This window comes from Capricornis sumatraensis, chromosome 1, assembly GCF_032405125.1.
Source record: "Capricornis sumatraensis isolate serow.1 chromosome 1, serow.2, whole genome shotgun sequence".
Classification (NCBI taxonomy): domain Eukaryota; kingdom Metazoa; phylum Chordata; class Mammalia; order Artiodactyla; family Bovidae; genus Capricornis; species Capricornis sumatraensis.
Genome location: NC_091069.1, coordinates 32,388,936 through 32,410,396, shown reverse-complemented (window position 1 = coordinate 32,410,396; position 21,461 = coordinate 32,388,936). Strand labels below are relative to the sequence as shown.

The 21,461-nt window shown below is 38.6% G+C and overlaps 1 protein-coding gene across 1 annotated transcript in view; it reads left to right on the top strand.

Moving 5' to 3' along the window:
- The first annotated feature begins 12,770 nt into the window (after positions 1-12,770).
- DNAJC27 (DnaJ heat shock protein family (Hsp40) member C27) overlaps positions 12,771-21,461 on the top strand; it is a 32,516-nt gene continuing 23,825 nt past the window's right edge. Inside the window, exons 1-2 of the mRNA XM_068983649.1 lie at positions 12,771-12,857; positions 20,728-20,810. Coding sequence (XP_068839750.1) covers positions 12,771-12,857; positions 20,728-20,810 — 170 coding nt within the window. The remainder of the gene's footprint in view (positions 12,858-20,727; positions 20,811-21,461) is intronic.

Sequence of the window (21,461 nt, the reverse complement as noted above, 5' to 3'; positions counted from 1 at the left end):
TTTCACTCTACATGATAGTTTCTAGGTCCATCCATGTCTCTGCATGTGGCACAATTTCATTCCTTTTTATGGTTGATTAGTATTTCAAAGAGTCAGACACGACCGAGCAACTGAGAACACACACAAACACACACACACAAAACTCCACTGTATATAGGTACCACCTCTTCTTTGTCCATTCCTCTGCTGATGGACATCTAGGCTGCTTCCATGTCATGGCGATTGTGAATAGTGCTGCAATGAATATTGGGGTGCATGGATCTTTCTGAATTATAGTTGTCTTCAGGTATATGCCCAGGAATGGGATTGCTGGCTTATCTGGCAGTTCTATTTTTAGTTTTTAAGGAACCTCCATACTGTTTTCCATAATGGCTGTATTAATTTACATTCCCACCACCAGTGTAAGAGGGTTCCCTTTTCTCCACACCATCTCCATCATTTATTGTTCATAAATTTTTTGATGATGGTCATTCTGACTGGTGTGAGATGATATACCTTATTGTAGCTTTAATTTGCATTTCTTTAATAATTAGTGGTGTTGAGCATCTTTTCATGTGCCTCTTGGCCATCTGTATATCTTCTTTGGAGAAATGTCTATTTAGTTCTTCTGCCCACTTTTTTATTCAGTTGTTTGTTTTTTTTGATATTGAGCTGCATGTGCTGCTTGTATATTTTAGAGATTAATTTCATGTCTGTTGCTTCATTTGCAAGTATTTTCTCCCATTCTGAGGGCTGTCTTTTTATTTTGTTTAGGGTTACCTTCACTGTGCAAAACTTTCAAGTTTAATTAGGTCCCGTTTGTTTATTTCTGTTCTTATTTTCATTACTCTAAGAGGTGGGTCAAAAAAAATCTTGCTGTGATTTATGTCAATGCATGTTCTGCCTATATTTTCCTCAAGAGTTCATCCATTTTGTTACTGATGGAACCTGGGCTGTTTCTAAGTTTTGACTATTTTTTGTTGTTGTTATACATATTTATTTTTTACTTTTTTTAATTAAAAAAAATTTCCCATCAATCCCAGTCTCCCAATTTGTCCCACTCCCTTCCCCCCTTGGTAACCTAAGTTTGTTTTCTACATCTGTACTTTTTTTTTTTTTTACTATTCTTAATGATGCTGCTAGGAACATTCTTATACAAACCTTTCTGTGAACACATATTCTCTATTTCCTTGGATAACTACCTGGGTGTAGTATTGCTGAGTCCCAGAGTATATACGTGTTTAGATTTATCAAAAACTGTCAGATTTTCCCAGACTCCCACCAACAGTGTATGAGAATTCCAGTTGCTTCAAGGTGAATTTGACATTTTAATCCCTCAAATTATCTATCTATTCTGCTGTACTTTATAGAGTAAAGAAGCTTCACACCAAACTAACAGTGTTTCTTTTTTAATGTCCAAGGATACCTTCTCAGAGGGGACCCTGGAAATTATCACTTGGTTCGTGGAATTTCTCTGCCTCCAACATTTTTCACTCCTATACTCCACTGTGTTGACCATGTGCTGAGCATAACTCAAGTACTTTTCTCAGATCCTTGACCTTGCCCTTTCCATAAAGTGCTTGGATTTCTGGCTGCCTTTCACCTGAAGCAGCATTTCCAAAGCCTGCTTGACAGCATATACCGTGGCAGCTGCAGACTCCCAGGATCTGGTCTGCACCATGAAGCTCAACAGAAGCCTTGAGCTGTCACAGACCTCCTCTCCCCTTCTGGCAGACAGAGAGTTAAAAACTAAAGCCTGCTTTGCAACTACCCAGAGGGATTTTTTTTTTACTTCCTCAATTTAGTGTGATTATTAATTTGGTTCTGTTTCTGGAAACAAATAGCCAGCGCTAAGCAACCCACTGTCTTCCATTTGTAATTCAGATGCTGGTGTCTTTTCAGAAGTGTTTACTTTTGCAGCTGTATAGCCTGGCTCTCTGCTCCTCTGCTTCGCATTTTTGTTGAAAATCTTTTTGGTCGAGTTAGAAGGTCTGCCCCGAAACACAGTCATCTTCATGTTAATGAGGAGCGTGCTGTCCCTTGCCAGCATTCCTCAGAAGATGTAGCGCACACACACACACACACACACACACACACACACACATCCAATGCTGTTCTTCGGTGCTCTCTAATTTGCTGTTTGCTTCGAATATCTGTGCTCCTTATTATTTTCTCTTTAATACTTGTTTTTGGAATTGTCAGTAGCTACACCCGGTACAAAATACGAAAGGTACAAAGAGTGTTCATTGAAAAGTCTCCCACTCTTATCTCTCAGCCCGCATCCCTTTCCTTGGGGACCCACAATTACCAGTCTCTCTGCATGTTCAAAATCCACAAGTATGCACACTTCTTAAACAAATAAGAAACCCACTCATTGTGTGTGGTGACATTGGTCTGTGCCTTGCTTTTTCCTTATCTATCTCTTGGAGAGCGTTTGCTATCATCAATACAGAGCTGTCTGGTTCTTTTCACTAGTAGCCTGTCACTACGTGTGTGCATGCTCAGTCATGTCTGACTCTGTAACCCCATGGACTGTAGCCCACCAGTCTCCTCTGTCCATGGAACTTTCCAGGCAAGAATACTGGAGTGGGTTGTCATTTCCTACTCTAGGGGATCTTCTCAACCCAGGGACTGAACTTGCATCTCCTGCATTGGCAGGCAGATTCTTTACCAACAGTGTGTACCATACCAGAATCCAAAACCTCCTGATGGACAAATAGGTTGTTACTGATCGCTTAGATTTTGTTTTCATGATCAAACCTGTTAACCAGATGAAGAGAGGTGAAAATAGCTGTCATGAACCAGCAACAGTGTCAGGGTTGCCAGCTGATCCTGTGAAGTTTTATCAGAGTTTATGACATTTCCCACACAAACCAGCTGGTGAGTGTTTAATGATGCTTGGCAGGCTTTCTGTCAGATCTTGGATGCATCCTCAAGGAGACTGGCTACCTCCTGATGAGGTATTGCAGGCTGACATCTGGTCAACTCTGAATATCAAATCTAGCTTCCCTTCTCTCCTCTTTTTTTCAATGCTCGGTGTGATAAAATAGAGAAATAAATGACACAAACAACAAAGAGCATGAGAGTTTAGAAGCAAGAAATTTGTATAAACTGGATAAGAACAACAGCAAAAAATATTTTTACAGGCATTGTTTGAGGAGGGCAAACCAGGGGTTGGTAGAAAGGTAAAATTTGTGAATTAAAAGCAAGAAAAACAGAAAGAGCAAAGAGAGGGGAGGCAATAGCCCAAATTCAGAAGATAAGGAGAAGGTCAAACAGACTGGAGCAAACATTTCATACCAAGGAGCAGTGGCAAATGAACTGAATACATGGATGGTAAGTGCATCCTTCATCTTTGAGGGTCTAAAATAAGTCTTGCCATGTTATAGAGCACATTTCCCCAACTTATTCTTTTTTGTCTGGAGTGTCTTAATTATTGGTCACCTGTTCTTCCACATAATATATAGAATCACCTTGCCAGGTTCCTTTTGGGACTGCATTTGTAGTGGCATTGATTCAAGAGATTAATCTGAGAATAGACATCTTTAATTTTTAAATACTCAAGAGATTTCATTTTACTTCTCAGAAGATGCCCAAAGTCAAAGATAACCAAGCACAGAAGGGAATAAGGCATCAGTGAGGTGCAGCAGAAACAACTTGCAAAGACTTCAGACATAGAACTTTCAGATACAGATTATAATATAAATATGCTGCTGCTGCTGCTGCTGCTGCTGCTGCTAAGTCACTTCAGTCGTGTCCGACTCTGTGCGACCCCATAGACGGCAGCCCACCAGGCTCCCCCATCCCTGGGATTCTCCAGGCAAGAATACTGGAGTGGGTTGCATAAAACCATTATACAAATTTATAGTTTAGATCCAAGATACAAACTTTTAAGCAACCCCACAAATGTCCTCTTATACAGATTCCAGCTAAGTGTAAATTCTCATTAACATATTTTACATCTGATCACATGTATGCATATAAACACATGAAATGACAAACTCATTCACCAATGTCCTTACATATCATACACCCAAAACTACACACACCGAACTGACAGAGGCACAAGATGAAAATCTGCACACACACGTTCACCAGAGCCAACACATTGGTATACACATAGATTTCCACACATGCACTTGCATACACACATTTCTATCTTGATGTATCCAGAATAAGTCTCAAAATTTAACAAAGTCAGACACATATTTTCCCCTAGGGGCAAATTTCAACCTACCCTCTTTTTTTTTTCTTTGGCTTCATCATGCAGCATGCAGAATCTTAGTTCCCCAGACAGGGATGGAAACTGAGCCCCTTGTAGAGGAAGCATGGAGGCTTAACCATTGGACTCCCAGGGAAGCTCCATTCACCCACTTTTAAAAATAATTCTCTTAGATTTATTTATTTTAAATTGACACATGAAAACCCATGGCCAAATCAAGTCAGTGTATGGAAAAAAACACTACAATATTGTAAAGTAATTAGCCTCCAACAAAAATAAATAAATTTTTAAAAATTAATTTATTTATTTTAAATTGAAGGATAATTGCTTTACAATACTGTATTGGTTTCTGCCATAGATATACATATGTCCCCTCCCTCTGAAACCTCCCTCCTCATCCCTCCCCTCTAGGTTGTTACAGAGCCCTGGTTTGAGTTCCCTGAGTCATACAACAAATTCCCATTGGCTGTCTATTTTACATATGGTGGTATATGTTTCCATGTTACTCTCTCCATTTGTCCCACCCTCTCCTTCCTCCCCCAACCCCTGTGTCCATAAGTCTGTTTTCTATGTCTGAGTCTCCACTGCAGCCCATCCACCCACTTTTAATCTGTCTTTTTGTGGACCTAGAAAATCAGATAATGAAGTGATACAATGATGCTTAAAATTAGAATTAATAAGCTCCGAGCTAGAACCTGAAGAACTCTGCTCTAAGTAAAAGTGCTTTTGCTTTAATGCACAGACCCTGAAACATTCACTCTGCTACTCAGAGGCCTTTTTAGGCTGTGCCCTCAGTAAGATTCTACCTTAGAGCTGAGGTATAGCTTAAAGTTAGTGAGGGGTTATGTGCCTTGTCCAGAGAAGGCCTTTTCTACTGCAAGTCCCTGCCAGCCCTACTTTCCTTCTGGGTTGAGTAACAGGGAAACTAGTCATGGGGAGGGTAAGCTGGAACCAGTTATGGAATGCATTTCTGGGGAGTCATGACAAGCAGTAGTCACAGTTGTCACAGGTGGACAGTGGTCCTAGCAGGGAATGGCTGTGGCTGGAGTGGGATTGGAAAATATAGCGAGAAGACACTTGTTTCTTTGTTGTATATGCTGCTTCCCACCACACAGTCTCTGTCTGGTTTCCATGGACACCAAGATCCATCATAGGAACAGCACAAGAAACTCTGAGCAGAGAAAAATATCAGACCAAGTCTGCGTTTTTAACTCTTAAACCCATGTGAAAATTAGGTAGGAATTGTTTTCGTAAACTTTTTGTATTAAAGCGTAACATCGTATGGAAAAGTGCACAAAACATTAGCGTGCAGCTTAGTGAATTTTCACAACATGAACCCACCTTTGTAGCCATCACCCAGATCAAGATACAGAACATGACTAATGCCCAGACCCTCTTTACGCCCCAATTCATTCACTAAGCCCCCAAATAACCAGAATCGTGACTCCTAACACCATAGATTAGTTTTATCTGTTTTTGTGCGTATGTCTAGTCACTCAGTCGTGTCCGACTCTTGCGACCCCATAGACTGTGGTCTGCCATGCTCCTCTGTCCATGGGATTCTCTAGGCAAGAATACTGGAGTGGGTTGCCATTTCCTTTGCCAGGGGATCTTCCCAAGCCGAGAATTGAACCCAGGTCTCCTGCATTGCAGGTAGATTCTTTATCGACTGAGCTACGAGGCATAATTGGAATCATTCAGTACATACTCCTCTATATTTTGTTTCTTTAAGTCAACATTATATTTATGCAAGTCATAGCAGTAGTATAGTATTATATAGGGAAAATATAGTATTCCATTGTAAGAATCTGCCACAGTTTATTTATCCATTCTGCCACTGCTGGACAAATGAGTTGTTTCCAGTTTTTGACTAATAGTACTGCTATAAATACTCCTATGCCAGGAATATACAGCTGATAAAGAATATATATATCTAGAACATAAAAAGAATTCTTACAAGTCAATAAGAATAAATAAACTCAATGAAACATTGGATGAGATAATTGAACAAGTACTTCATGTAAGAGAAAACGGCTTATGAATATATGAAGTCACCCAATCTTATTAGTCATCAGGGATAACAAATGACCATTAGACGCTACTACAAGCCTATAAGGAAGGCTGGCATGAAAAGACTGACAAAGTTGAAGACTAGGGAGAATTTGGAACAATTGGAATGCTCATTCCCTGTTGATGGGAATGTAAATTGATAAAGCCACTTTGGAAAACTATTTGGTAGCACCTACATGCCCTATGACAAAAGAATTCAACCCCAAAGAAATGTGAACATAAGTAAAGTGCTGCATGGCATGTAGGGCCTTAATTTCCCAACCAAGGATAGAACCCACGCTCTCTGTAATTCAAAGGCAGTATCTTAACCCACTGGACCACCAGGGAAGCTCCTGAATGTAAATACTATGGTAGACTTTTCCTGTAAAATGTTAGAGTTGCATTAAGCTGCAACTTAGGCATGACTAGTCATCAGCAGACAAATCACTTTAAGCCTTCTTTCTATTGTCTACAGACTTAGCATACTTCCTACTTTTTATGATTATTCACAAATTCTGTCAACATCCCTGCTGAAGGGTATGTTGAGGTAAAGACCTGGGAGAGCTGGGTAAAAAGCAGAAATGTAGAGACTTCCTTCTTTCTTTCATTCTATTTCCTGTCATTTCCTTCTTCCCACTTCTCTTCCCTTCTTTCTTTCTTAAACTTATTATCAGGCTATTGGATGCCATTAACTGCAACTAGATATGCAAATAGAAACTTTGGTTTGTACCAGAATCTCTTCTCCCTGGTAACCAGATCATTATGGCTGGAGCACCCAGAACTCTGGGGAAGAGTATTTTAGGCAGAGGGAAACGAAACACAAAGCCCATGAGATTCAGGGACTTCCCTGGTGGTCCAGTGGTTAAGACTCTGTGCTTCCCCTGTACGGTGTGTGGGTTTGATCCCTGGTCAGGGAACTAAGACCCCAGATGCCACACGGTGTGTCCAAAAATTAAAAACAAACAATAAAATGTCCATGAGGTTCAAATGAACTCGGCATTCAAAGAATGGGAGGAAGATGGCATTTGAGCTCTTTCACTCTAGTAATTCACCTGGCACCCTAGAATGTCTCCCAAGAAATCTGCACTTTTCTCTGAGTTTAAATTCATTGGTGAAGCAAAGGGAATTTTCTCCCTGTCTATATCACTGAGTATCACTTGCCACAAACTCCTCGCTACATTCCACTTCCTGTTGGCATCCTTGCTTCATTGGTTTGGCACTTTCAAGATGGCTTGATCCCATGGCTGGCAGATTGGTGTGAGCTGTCATATGGGAGCTCAACTGTGGCTGTGGACGGGGGTGGGGTGCCTCATCTCCTCTCTATGGGGGCTTCTTAACAGTTAGAATTCCAAAAGTGAGCATTCCAAGAAAACGAGAAGAAAATCACACTGCTTTCTATTATCTAGCTTTGAAAGTGTCATTAACATCACTTATACCCCAGTCATAAAGCCACCCAGATTCAAGGGAAAGAAGACGTAGACATCCCCAGCAACACCTCTCAAGGGGAGAAATGGCAGTCCCATTATAAGAATATTATATAGGAACCTTGAAGACATTATGCTAAGTGAAATAAGCCAGTCAGAAAAGGACAAATACTGTGCGATTCCACTCAAATGAGGTGCCAAGAGTAGTCAAATGCATAAAGACAGAAGGAGAATGGTGGTTGCCAGGAGCAGCGGGAAAGAGGAGGGGAAACTGATGTTTAATGGGGACAGAATTTCAGTTTGGAAAGATGAAAAAGATCGGGAGGTGGATTGTAGTAATGGTTGCATACAATGTGAATGCACTTAATGCCACTGAACTGTACACTTTAAAATGATCAGAATGGTAAATCTTGCACGTATACCCTATGGGATAGGAAATATTGTTTCAGTCACACAGTCCTATGGATGATAGTAGGATGAGGCTGTAGCTGTCTGTCCTCTGATGGAGCGCAGTGCATGCTCAGAACTAAAATCTTGGAACTCACACATTAAGACAGAAGGGGCTAGTCAGAGTACCTTCCCAGGTCCTTGTATTGCTCAGGAGAAACTTATTCCATGCCAGATGCTTCTCTAAGTCTTTTTTACTCCTTTCCGTCATCTGCCTGATTATTATATTACTCTTCTGAATCCCCAGGTCATTGTTCTGCATTTCTTTCAGAGTTTATAGTTATCAGCGGGAGACTTGGTCTATAGAGACTTTCACTGCCAAACTAGAAAGAGAGCTTCTCAATAAATTGAATCTAATAGAAAATTATTCAGTATGTGTATTAGTTTTCTGTTGCTATATAACAACAGCTTCAAACATTTAATATCTCACGGTTCTGTAGGTCAGAAATGCTGGCAAGGAGTAACTTGTTCTCCGGATCAGAAATCTCACAAGGCTGCAATCAGGGTGACAGATAGCTGTGTCCTCACCTGCAACTCGAGTTCCTTCGCATCTTATGCAGGTTTTTGGCAGAATTCATTTACTTGAGGTGGTAGGATTGAGGTGCCCGTTTTCTTGCTAGCTATAGGGATTCCCTTTCAGCTCTGAGAGTCCAAGGTCTTTGTTATGTAGCCCCTTCCATCTTCAAAGCCAGCAATGGAGAACCTCCCTCACACTGAATCTTTTTCATTCTCTGAATACCTCTCACCAGAAAAAGCTCGTCCCATTTAAGAACTTTCGTTACCAACCTTCCCTTAACAAGGGCTTCTCTTGTGGCTCAGCTGGTAAAGAATCCACCTGCAATGTGAGAGACCTGGGTTTGATCCCTGGGTTGGGAAGATTCCCTGGAGAAGGGAAAGGTTACTTAGTCCAGTATTCTGGCCTGGAGAATTCCATGGACTGTATAGCCCATGGGATCACAAAGAGTCAGACACAACTGAGCGACTTTCACTTTAACAACCTGAGGTCTGGCCCAGGGAGAATAATTTCCCTATCTTAAAAACAACTGAATCTAATCACAAGAATACACCAACATAAATTGAGGGATATTCTAAAAATAAATTCAGATTTAAAAAAGACTGAAGATATATGACAACTAAATGATGCTGGATTAGGCTCCAGACCAGGGGTAAAGAACATGGTTACAGAGAATACTATTAGAGTAAATGGTAAAATCTGAATAAGGATTTTTGAGTTTGATCAAAATTCCCCACATGTTCTTGGTTCAAGGTGCCCTCAGTGTCTCAGTAATTTTTTCATGGTGTTCCTTGGCCAAAAAACAAAAATCTAGTTCCAAACAACTTATTAAATATTTATGCTCTAACAATTTAGTTCCCATTTGAAAAAAATATTACACATAAACTGAAAGAAAAATGGCATTTTTATTTCAGTCTTTAACCACAATTATTTACTAATGGGATTTATGCAGCTATTGTGCACTGCATAACTTCTCAAATCTTGGAATCAGTTTGGGTAAGACCACCCTCATTTCCTGTTCTCATTGATTTTGCACTGTACTTTTTATCACAAACACTGAAAAAAACCCAGCTTCCCAAGTATATATTTTCAAGAAATATGGCGCCATCTAATGTTAAAGCTGTGCATAACCTCAAGTGAGTAGTTTTGCTTGCCTTTTGAAAGTTCAGAATGTATTAATAAAATATCACACAGATACCCTCTATGAATTCACAGTGGTGCTGTGGGGCACCCAGTGCATAGTTTGGGAACCACGGGATTAGACGATAGTTTTGTGTTAATGTTATGTTTCCTCCAGTTGATAAATATGCTGTTGCTATGTAAGAGAAAGTCCTTGTTATTTAGGAAATGCACATCAAAGTGTTTATGAATAAAGAAAGACATCTGCAAACTATCGTCAAATGATATAGACAAATTGTGTGTATATTTGTGCATACATAGTTAGTGAGCACAACTGATATAGGAAATGAGCAAAATATTAACAAGGAATCTGGATAAAGGGTTTACAAGATTTTTTCCCCACTACTATTCTTGAAATTCTTTCAAAATAAAGATTTCTAAAAGATGCAATACAATACTATATTTCAGGGTGTATATACATATATAGTAAAACAGTATTTAAACGCCTGGAAATTAGAAGCGCCAATTCAAATAGTTGTAACGTTTCGTAGAGTGGGAAGAGGGACGTACATTTGGGGAAGAGTACATACAATATCGCAGATGTTTTATTTCCTAAGGTAAGTGGTGGACACTACACAGATATACAGTAATCATTCATATCTTTAAGTATGTCTGACATACTTCATAGTTTATTTTAAAGAATAAATACATAGAATCTGGACTTCCCTGGTGGTCCAGTGGATAAGAATCTGCCTGCCAATACAGGGGACACTGGCTAGATACTTGGTCCAGAAGATTCCACATGCTGAAGGGCAACTAAGCCTGTGTGCCACAACTACTGAGCCCACGCACTAGGGCCCTTGAACTGTAACTGCTGAGCCTGTGTGCCGCATTTACAGAAGCTGGAGCGCCTGGGGTCTGTGCTCTGTGACAAGGGAGGCCACTGCAATGAGGATCCCGCACATCTAGAGACTAGCCCCTGGTCTCCACAACTAGAGAGAGTCTCCACAACTAGAGAGAGCCTCCACACAGCAATGAAGACCCAGTGCAACCAAAAATAAAAGTTAATTAATAAAAAAAATGTAGAATCTTTTGTAACAGATAAAACATAAAAAACATGAGTAAATGAAAGCATACCACTGTTGTTTATTGGGGATTACCATATACTTCATGGGCAGCCCTAACTGCCACTACACACCCATGTCATGCCAACGTTAAGGATTAAGAGGGCTGACTCCAGAGCTCACATTTCTAATCCCCATACTATACCTTCCAGCTCCATACACAGTTAACATACTTCTCTTTGCTCTTTTTATCTTAGACTGGAAGAGAAAGCTAACTTTCTTGCTTTTTCTGCTTTAAACTAATTTAACACAACTAGTAAACAATACGGCTATACATATTCAAATCTTGAAAACATCAATATGAAGAAATGATAATAAATTTTCATCTTTAGCACATTTCATTGCTCTCATGCTCAACAGTATTATACCTAATGTCTTTAATAGTTGAAGATTTGACATTTTGCAATTATACTTCCACAATATCAGTTCTATTACAGGGTCAGTATGGCAAAAACCAACACAACATTGTAAAGCAATTTTCCTCCAATAAAAAAATAAACTAAAAAAGAGGAAATAAAAGAAACAGATGTTTATTGATTTATCAAATCATACTGAGAGATCAGCATGAAAATGGAAAATATTCATGGAGGTCTGGAAAAATCAGTATAAGTCCAATTCTTTTAAGCTTTAAACTATCAAAACTCTAATCAGGACTTATATTTCATAATTGCAAAGAATTTTAGAAACTTCATCGAACTAAGTTACATTACTTGTTTACTATGGAAACAATCCAAAATAAGCTTTTTTTTTCTTAATAAGCATTTAATATTTCAAAATTAAAATTTAACATTAAAATGCTTGAAAAATCTAACTTAAAATAACTGTTACAAAACTTTGAGCCTTGTCACTATCTTCCTGTAATGTATTTAAAACGTTTATAGCTATGTGAGAACAGAAGCAATGCTACCTTCCCCCTCATAATTTAGTGGGAAATTGGCAGCCATTCTTTTTCAGAGCACTAAACAAACTTTTGTCAAATTCTATTCATCTTCTGTAGCTAAATATATTGACCCAAAAAGCGACAGTTGCTCAAACTGTTTTCTATTCTAGAAGATGCTTTCCGTCTCATCGCTTGGAATGAGAAAAGTGGTTATCTCAGAATTATTATTTTCTTGTTATATTTTCAGCTAAAGGTGAGAACAAGATGGGGGTAAATGTGGATGAGTAGCGGGGTAACGAGATAAACTGAGCTCACAGCTACAATCACACACACCTTGACAGAAGTGAAAGTGTAAAAAAGGTCTAATCTGAACGTTCCACCTGCAGGCTAGAAGTACATAATAGGGACCCCAAGGGAAACATAATATTGGAAGAGGGGGGTCAGTGGATGCGCCCATGGGTACTGAAGACTCCACAAAAAGTACACCAAAACGGACCGTGGTCTACTTGGCATATCCGCACCGATGGACCTTGAACTAATCCGTAATTTCAGCTACTTCCAGCCTGAGAATCTGCCTTGAACAGTCAATACATTTCTAACACTCGGCTGCGAACCTAACAAATTTCTAGGTCCTGAACCCCACCCTGGCCACAAGGTCGCATGCTCGCTCCATGAAGTGTAAAACTCAGCCACCTCCCACGAAGCCGCCTTCCTGCCTAGGGACGCTGCCGGGCCAGATCGCGCGACCCTAGGGAGCAGCCTCAGCTCTGGGGCCTGGTGATGACGTCACGCGGCCCCTTGCTAGCATCGCGAGACTCTCTTCTCCCTCCCCCAGTTCCCTACCCTCCCAACCGCCAGCGCCCGCTGCCAGGCAGCGGCGGGGATGGCGAGCCGCGGAGCCGGGGCGGTGACGAGAGCAGCGGTCCCGCCATTGGACGAGGAAGCCTGAGGGACGGGCCAGTGTGGTGAACAAGCAGAGACCGAGGCTGCTGGCCCCGAGAGAGCGAGGGCCATGGAGGCCAGCATGCCGAAGCGGAAGGAGCCTGGCAAGTCCCTGCGCATCAAAGTCATCTCCATGGGCAACGCCGAAGTGGGAAAAGTGAGTACCGCGCTGGGAGGGGCGGGACCACAGCGCGGCGGAGCGACGTGCCGATTGGCTGGGAGGGCGGCCACTCAACAGCCTGGTCGCCCGGCCTCCTCCCCGCCCCTGAGCAGGCCTGGGTCTCCGGAGGGATACGGCTCCACGGGGAAAAACTCTCCTGACCTTTTCGACCTTTGGGTTGCCCCCTCCGACACCTAAGAAGCTGTCTCGAGTGGCCTCTAACCGTTGACTACATCCCAAAGAGAGAGGAGGCCTAGGTCCTCATGTCAGATCGTCTGCTTGGATAACATATCTGCGTTCTGGGTGACCCGTACAGGACTTTGAGGTGGAGAATAAAAGTTTAGTTACCCCAGCAGAGCATGGGAGCTGATAACTTACTGGGCTGTGTGTGAGGATGGGGATTTGTAAAATTTACTCTGTAGATGTGGAGCCCAGAATCTACATTTCATTTGTAAGAGAGCGTAACTGATGCTGAAGTGTTTCACAGGGAGGTGCAGTGGATGTCAAGGAACTTGCACTATTTTGTTTTGTGTTTATCTCTGATAGTGTCACCACATGCATTATCGCAAAGAAGTCTTAGATCCACTGTCTTTTTCTATGGTGCTTCTACTGGCTATCAGCTCTAAGCTCTCCCGTAGTATTGGGGGTAGGGAGGGCAAGAGGTGAACGGAGGTCTTTATCCCCACATGAATTCTAAGACCGCCTCTTCTTCATCCAAATTGTCTCTTCTTCAGGGTGAGTGGAAGCTGTTAGTTAAGAACCTTCCAAGGTCATCAAATCAGTGACTGAGACAGAATTAGAACCTGGGTCTTCACACTCCCATTGCAGTGTTCTTTCCATCATTGTTTAGTCGCCAAGACTTTTGCGACCCCATGGACTGTAGCCCGCCAGGCTCCACTGTCCGTGGGATTTCCAAGGCAAGCATACTAGATTGAGTATTTCCCTCAATTTCCCTTTCCAGGGGATCTTCCTAACCCAGTGAAGGTTAGATCGAACCCGCATCTCCTGCATTGCCGGCAGATACTTTATCACTGAGCAACCGGGAAGCCCCCCTTTCCAATCATTATTTGCTGTCAAAATCATCTCCTAGTAGGATCTACATGCCCAGAGAGCTGTTAATGGGAGTGTTTATGCCAAAGACCTGCACGTAGTTGATGCTCAGTAAATGTTTATTAGTGTCTTTTCTTTCCATTTCATAGCTGAAAGTCGATGATTACTGAATGTAAACTATGTGCCAGGCATTGAAAAGAAAAGAAAGACCTCTAGAAGGTCATATACTAAATACTAAACTGGCTAAGTGAGCATGCTCACTTTTAAATTTTTGCTATGTTTAATGATTCAACTTTAGAAATAGCTTAAAATGTCCAGCGTCAACCACGTTCGTGTAATACAGTTCTAGATTTATTAACCAGTGCAGTTAGGGAAAAAGAAATAATGTACGAAATGCTAAAAAGGAGAAAGCAAAATTGCCATTATATGTTAATGATATGATTGTTTATCTGAAAACCCAAAGAGAATTAACTGAAAACCTACAGCTTTACTGTAGGTTTAATGTATAAAAACTTACAGCTTTACTGTATCAGAATTATAATTTTTGGACTATATAATTGAAAAACTGTTTTAATTTACAATAATGACCAAAATAAAGTGCCCAGGCTTAAACTTCAGGAGATATAGGTAGGTCCTAGGACCTATTATAAAGAAACATTTTTATAGAGACATGCAATTACTTAGATAAGTGGAAAGGTATGTGTCCTCTTAATTAGGATCACTCAATATTTTGGAGATATCAGTTCTTTAAAATAATCTACAAATGTCACTCAATTATAGTTAAAACATCAGTAGTTTTTTTCTTCAGAACATAGTAAAAGGTACTAAAAATCCTTATGAAAAATTAAATGTGAGACTAACCAAGAAAATTGAGGAGAAGAAATGAGAGGAAACTAACACTACCAAATATTAAAACATATTTTAAAGTTACTAAGCTTTTCCTATTGATACTGGAAAGTAAATACAGAGACATTAGTGAAACAGACTGGAGTCCAGAAATAAATCAAATGTATAAGGAAATTCAGTTTACAACAAAAATAGTTAAACTGGGAAAGTAGGGGCATTTAATAATACTTTTGTTACAACTATTTACTGTTTGGTCTTAGAGTGGATTCCTTTTGAATGCCTTTCTCAAAAATGATTTTTTTATAGATGAAATATTTAAGTGTAATCAAAAAATGTTTGCCTTAGTTATAAAAGTAAAACATACTCATTTTAAAGAATTTAGAAAATGTAGGAAGATATACAAATAAATAATTTTAGGTTAAAAAGACATGCCCTAGTAAATAATCCTTGGCTCAAAGGACAAATCAAAGCAAATGACAAAATAACTAGAAACCAATAAAGGAGAGAATCCATGCCAAAATCTTCAGGGCAAATTGAAAGCAATCCTGAAAGGAAAATGAATGATCTAACTCATTTATAAAAAGGAGACATTAAAAACTAAAAGAATTTAGTAGTTGTACAACTTTGTGAATATGCTTGGAACCACTGAATTGTACACCTTAAAAGTATGAACATTATGGTATGGTATGACTGAATTTTCAAAAATAAAGGAACTTAAACTTAAGACAGAAGAAGAAGGGCACCAAATATGAGAGAAAGAATTCCCTGGAAAGATTAATGAAAAAGAAAAATGCCTAGAATTTATTTTAAGAAAAATAGAGAAAGCAAAAAATTCCAAGATTAGTACTGAAAATCACATTCTGGATGAAATTTAAAAAAAGATTAAAGAATACTGCATATATTCAGTTCTGTGGGAACATATTTCAAAATACAGAGTAAATGGAGAATTTCTTAGCAAAATATAAATTACCAAAATTGACTCAAAAGGAAGTAGAACACCCAAGTGACCATTCATACAAAAATTTGGAAAAAGCAATTAAAAGATTTACTATCCAAAAAGGTATCAGGATCAGATGGCTTCATGAAAAGTTTTATTTAAGCTTTAAATAACATATAATTTCAGTTACTTAAGTTATTCCAAGGCAAACAAAAAGATGAACAGCACTCCAGTTTATTTACATAAAGTCATGGTGACTTAAATAGCAAAACTTGATATAATCTCAATAAAGAAAAGTATATATACTATTTTCATATATGCATACAAATGCATAATTCCTAAATATCCATGAATAGAATTCAGCAGCATATCAAAGATTTCACTATTAGCAAGTTAGGGTTTATTCCCAGAATCCAAACTTGGTTCAACATTAAGAAGTTAACCATCATAATTTGTTTATATTCTAAACCCTTTTTCTGTTAGACGATGTGCCTTTCTTACCAGTTTTTCTGGTTTGAGGATGTCAGAGTTATTAACTTTTTGCCAGCTGTATGAGTTACAAATATTTGCCCCAGTTATGGTCTTTTAATACTTGGTGTTTTGCCATACAATTGCTTTCATTATTATTTGTATATACTCAATTATGCCCATCTTTTTAAAAATTGAAATATAGTTGATGTACAATATTATGTTAGCTCCAGGTATGTTACACAGTGATTTGACATTTACGTACATTATGAAATGATCATCACAAGTCTAGCAACCAGCTGTCCTTGTATGAAGTTATGCAATAATATTATTGACTATATTCTTCATGCTGTATAATACATTCTAGTGGCTTACTTCTTTTATAACTGGAGGTTTGTACCTCTTATTCCTGTTTACCTATTTCACTTCCCCAACCCCTACCCCTTCTGGCAACCACCCATTTCTTCTCTATCTATGAGTCTGTTTTTGTTTTGTTTGTTAAGTTCCACATATAAGTGAGGCCATATGGCATTTGTCTTTCTTTGACTTATTTTACTTAGCATAATACCCTCTAAATTTCATTCATGTTTTCACAAATGATAAGGTTTCATTTATAAAATGAAAAAAATAAAATTTTAAAATTTACTTAAAAAATAACAGTAATAGTCCATTATGTGCATATATATAAAATATATATTTATACCATATCTTCTTTATCCATTCATCTATGGATGAACACTTAGGTTGCTTCCATATCTTAGCTATTGTAAATAATGCTGCACTGAACATCAGAGTTCATATATCTTTTTGAATTGGCGTTTTTGTTTGCTTCAGGTAAGTACCCAGAAGTGAAATTGCTGGATCATATGGTTATCCTATTTTTATTTTTTTGCCAAACCTTCATACAGTGTGTTCCATTGTGACTGCACCAGTTTACAGTCCCACCAGTGTTGCACAAAGATCCCTTTTCTCCACATCCTAACACTTGTTATTAATTGTGTTTTTGGTGACAGCCATTCTTACTAGTGTAAGGTGGTATCTCATTGTAGTTTTAATTTGCATTTCCCTTATGATTAGTGGTGTGTTTTTATGTATGGTCTGAGAAAGTAGTTCAGTTGATTCTTTTACATATAGCTGTCTAGTTTTCCCAACACCATTTATTAAAAGTGGTGTGTTTTCCCATTATATATTATTGCTTCTTTGTCATTGATTGACCATCTAACTGTAGATTTGTGTCTAGGTTGTCTATTCTGTTCCATTGATCTATGTGTCTGTTTTTGTGTCAATATCCTACTGTTCTGATTACTGCCATTTTGTACTATAGTTTGAAATCAGAGGGTATACCTCCAGCTTTGTTCTTTTTCAAGATGCTTTGACTATGCTTTTCTGTTTTTTTTTTTTTTTTTTTAATGGTTTCTGGATTTTCTGTCTTGGTTGAAAAGGTTTTCAGATGTTCTACATATATTGTGTATTTTCTTCTGAAATTTTTATTGTTTTATTCTGAAATACTTGAATCACAAATTCACCTGTAATTATCACTTTTGTCACTTTTAAATTTTTCATGTATAATGGGATCTATTTCTGAGCTCTCTGTTCTTTTCTACTAATCTACTTGTCTATTCTTATGCCAATATAAGACCCTCTCAGTTGATTTCAAACTATATTTTAATACCTGTCAATGCAAATTCTCACCTCTTTCTACTGCCCTGTCCCTTTCTTGTTTTTTATATTTCAATTAGTTCTTCTCAGATAGCTGTTCTTTCATATGAATTTTAGGATAATTCTATCACCTGCCTCCTGAGAAATCCATATGCAGTTCAAGAAGCAACAGAACTGGACATGGAACAACAAACTGTTTCCAAATTGGGAATGGAGTATGTCAAGGCTGTATATTGTCACCCTGTTTATTTAACTTATAGGCAGAGTATATCATGCAAAATGTCGGGCTGGATGAAGCACAAGCTGGAATCAAGATTGCAGGGAGAAATATCAATAACCTCAGACATGCAGATGACACCACCTTAATGGCAGAAAATGAAGAGGAACTAAAGAGCCTCTTGATGAAAGTGAAAGAGGAGAGTGAAAGAGCTGGTTTAAAACTCACCATTCAAAAAGTAAGATCATGGCATCTGGTCCCATCATTTCATGCTAAATAGATGGGAAAACAATGGAAACAGTGACAGACTTTATTTTCTTGGGCTCCAAAATCACTGCAGATGGTGACTGCAGCTGTGAAATTAAAAGATGCTTGCTCTTTGGAAGAAAAGCTATGACCAGCCTAGACAGCATATTAAAAAGCAGAGACATTACTTTGCTGACAAAGGTCTGTATAGTCAAAGCTATAGTTTTTCCAGTAGTCGTATATGGATGTGAGAGTTCGACCATAAAGAAAGCTGAGCACCAAAGAATTGATGCTTTTGAACTGTGGTGTTAAAGGCTCTTGAGAGTCCCTTGGACTGCAAGGAGAAAACCAATCAATCCTGAAGGAAATCAGTCCTGAATATCCACTGGGAGGACTGATGGTGAAGCTGAAGCTCTAATCCTTTAGCCACCTGATGCAAAGAACTGACTCATTGGAAAAGACCCTGATGCTGGTAAAGATTGAAGGTGGGAGAAGGGGACAACAGAGGATGAGTTGGTTGGATGGCATCACCAAGTCAATGGACAAGAGTTTAAGCAAGCTGTGGGAGCTGGTGATGGACAGTGAGGCCTGGTGTGCTGCAATCCATGGTATCACAAAGAGTTGGACACAGCTGAGCAACTGAACTGAAATTAGGGAGAAAAAAAGATGCAAACCTTAAGATTTTAATTGAAACTGCTTTTAAAAAGAAAAGTGCCTAAGAATCTACTTAAGAGGAATAGAGAATGCAAAAAACTCTCTCTATATTTATGTTATTTAACTTAGCTTGTAGGATCCTAAGGCCCAGAAACCCTGTTTCTTTATAGGGAGTGGTTATTCATACTATTAATTAAATTTGTATCTCTTTTAATACTTAGGACTAGTGTTTAAATTGTCTACTGGAGTTAAAGGACTTGCAGGTCCCTTAATCTCATGAATAATTTAGAAAAAGGCTGTATTTATTTTTCTAGGATATTGTGAGAGAAAACATTTGAAAAGTGCTTTCAAGCTATAAAGTGTTTTTCAAAGTGTAGCTTCTTAGCAGTAGTCATTCCAAAGAAGTTTTTCCTTCGGTTCCCAGTGAGCTTATTAAGTACTTTTTAAAGCAGCTGTCCTATTTAATTTAGATTGAGGTTCATCAGGAAAGTGAGCAGAATAAGCTTCATCACCAGTGCATAAAGTAAATTATGTTTCATGAGTGCTAAGGATTGCTATTAATGTACAAGTCATTTTAAATCGCTCTTTCATTGGTACTGAGCTAATCGCTCAGATATGAATATGCAAGATAAAAGGAGTAAAATACCGGTGCCTGCCTTCAAGTAGTTTACTGTCTAGCTGAAGAGATAAAATTATGTACAGGCAAAAGATAACAAGGCAGTGAATGATAACAAAAACATTGTATATATATTTATATATACATCTATATACACATGTAGTTTATGTTGGAGGAGTTCAGATGTAGGCAAGATCTCTTATAACCAGAGTGCTTAGGGATAAGTAAGATTTGGAAAGAAGGGAGAAAGCTCTTTCCAAATAGGAAGGAAAGTAATGACAAGAGTCAGGAAGTCAGGCCTGGAGTTTGACAGAAATGGAGGATTTATATTAAAAGAGTTTAGACAAAAGACAGATTAGGGTCAGATTATAGAGTCTTGAATAATGGACAGAGGAGTTCGGATGTTGAACTCTTGGCAGTGAGAAGCTGCTGAAGATTTTTAGTTAGAGAAGTGAAATAATGTTAGCGGTATGCAGTGTTGGTTGAAATTGGGAGGGAAAGGAGGCATAAAGACCAATAAAAAATTTCCTATAGTTGTACAGGAGTAGATAATGAAGACCTAAACTAAAGTGGTATCAATGGGAATTAGAACGAAGAGAAAGATCGAAGAAACAGTCAAAAGAAGATTTAGAAAAACTAAGTCAGATATGACTTTAATAATTTAATCCTCTGTAATTGGGAAAATGGTATTATTAACGGAAACAGATGTCAGCAGGATGAGCTGTTTGCTGTTTTTATGTATAAGATTAGTTCATATTTGGACACGTGGAATTTGTAGAATGGTTGGATATCTAAGTAGAAATTAGTCTAGTAGATATTTGGAGATGTGGATCTGGTCTGGGGAGGGAGGTCGAGATAGATATTTTGGTGTTATTATTAAAAGTATGTTGGTGTTATTATTGAGTAGAAGAGGTCTTCAAAAGAAGAGAGAACAAGGATTGAGCACTAAATTGAAAACATACCCATATTTGGTATTAAGGAAAGAATTTTTAAATAATTTTTCTTTAAAAACTTCACCTTTAGTACTTGTTTCAGTTATTTTATAATTTCGGCTTTTGAAAAAGCTTTGTCTCATAGGGGTAGATGAAACCATAATGAAGAAATGTGCTTATTTTTTATGGATTCCCAGAGTGTCTTTACTAAAAGCTTTTTTTTTTTTTAATTACCTTTTTAGAGCTGTATTATAAAGCGATACTGTGAGAAGAGATTTGTGTCTAAATACCTTGCAACAATTGGAATTGACTATGGAGTCACGAAGTGAGTACATACATTGTTTCCTTGGGCTTGTAAATCACATAGAAATTCAGACCCCTCTAAACTGATCTGTCTTGAAATAGAAATTCTGAAGATGAGCTGGTACAGAGAGGAACGAGACCTTTACAGACAGCAGTGATCATGTCATTCGTTCATCATGGAGCACGTTCTGTTTGCCAGGCCTTCTAAGTGGGATGTAGGGATTGGTGATGGGCAAGTCAGCACAAAGCCTGACTGGCAGACGTGGCTTTTCAGGAAGCATGTGTCTATGTAAGCAGGTCCTGTTGGCAGGTGTGTTTTTAGAGAATTTTGAAATATTTACTCCAAGAATTTTAAATATTATGTGAAAAATTTTCTATCAGATAACTTCCTTTTAGTGATCTTTTTATAGCCTTTTGAAATCTAGCAAAAATGATCTGGGAAGAGTGAAATTAGGTATCAGTGGGGATTTATTTGAAGGTAGATTGAAGATGGGTTGAGCTTGGGGAAACAGAGTCACATTAGGAGGGAAATACACCATGGAAGAGTAGAATGGAGGTAGATAGCTCATCTCCAGGGAGGGAAATTCAAGTGGCCAGTATTCTGACCCCAGCCCGCCCCTCCCTTCTCTCTCATTACATTCTCGCACACTTAACTCTCCATGCACACCGAATT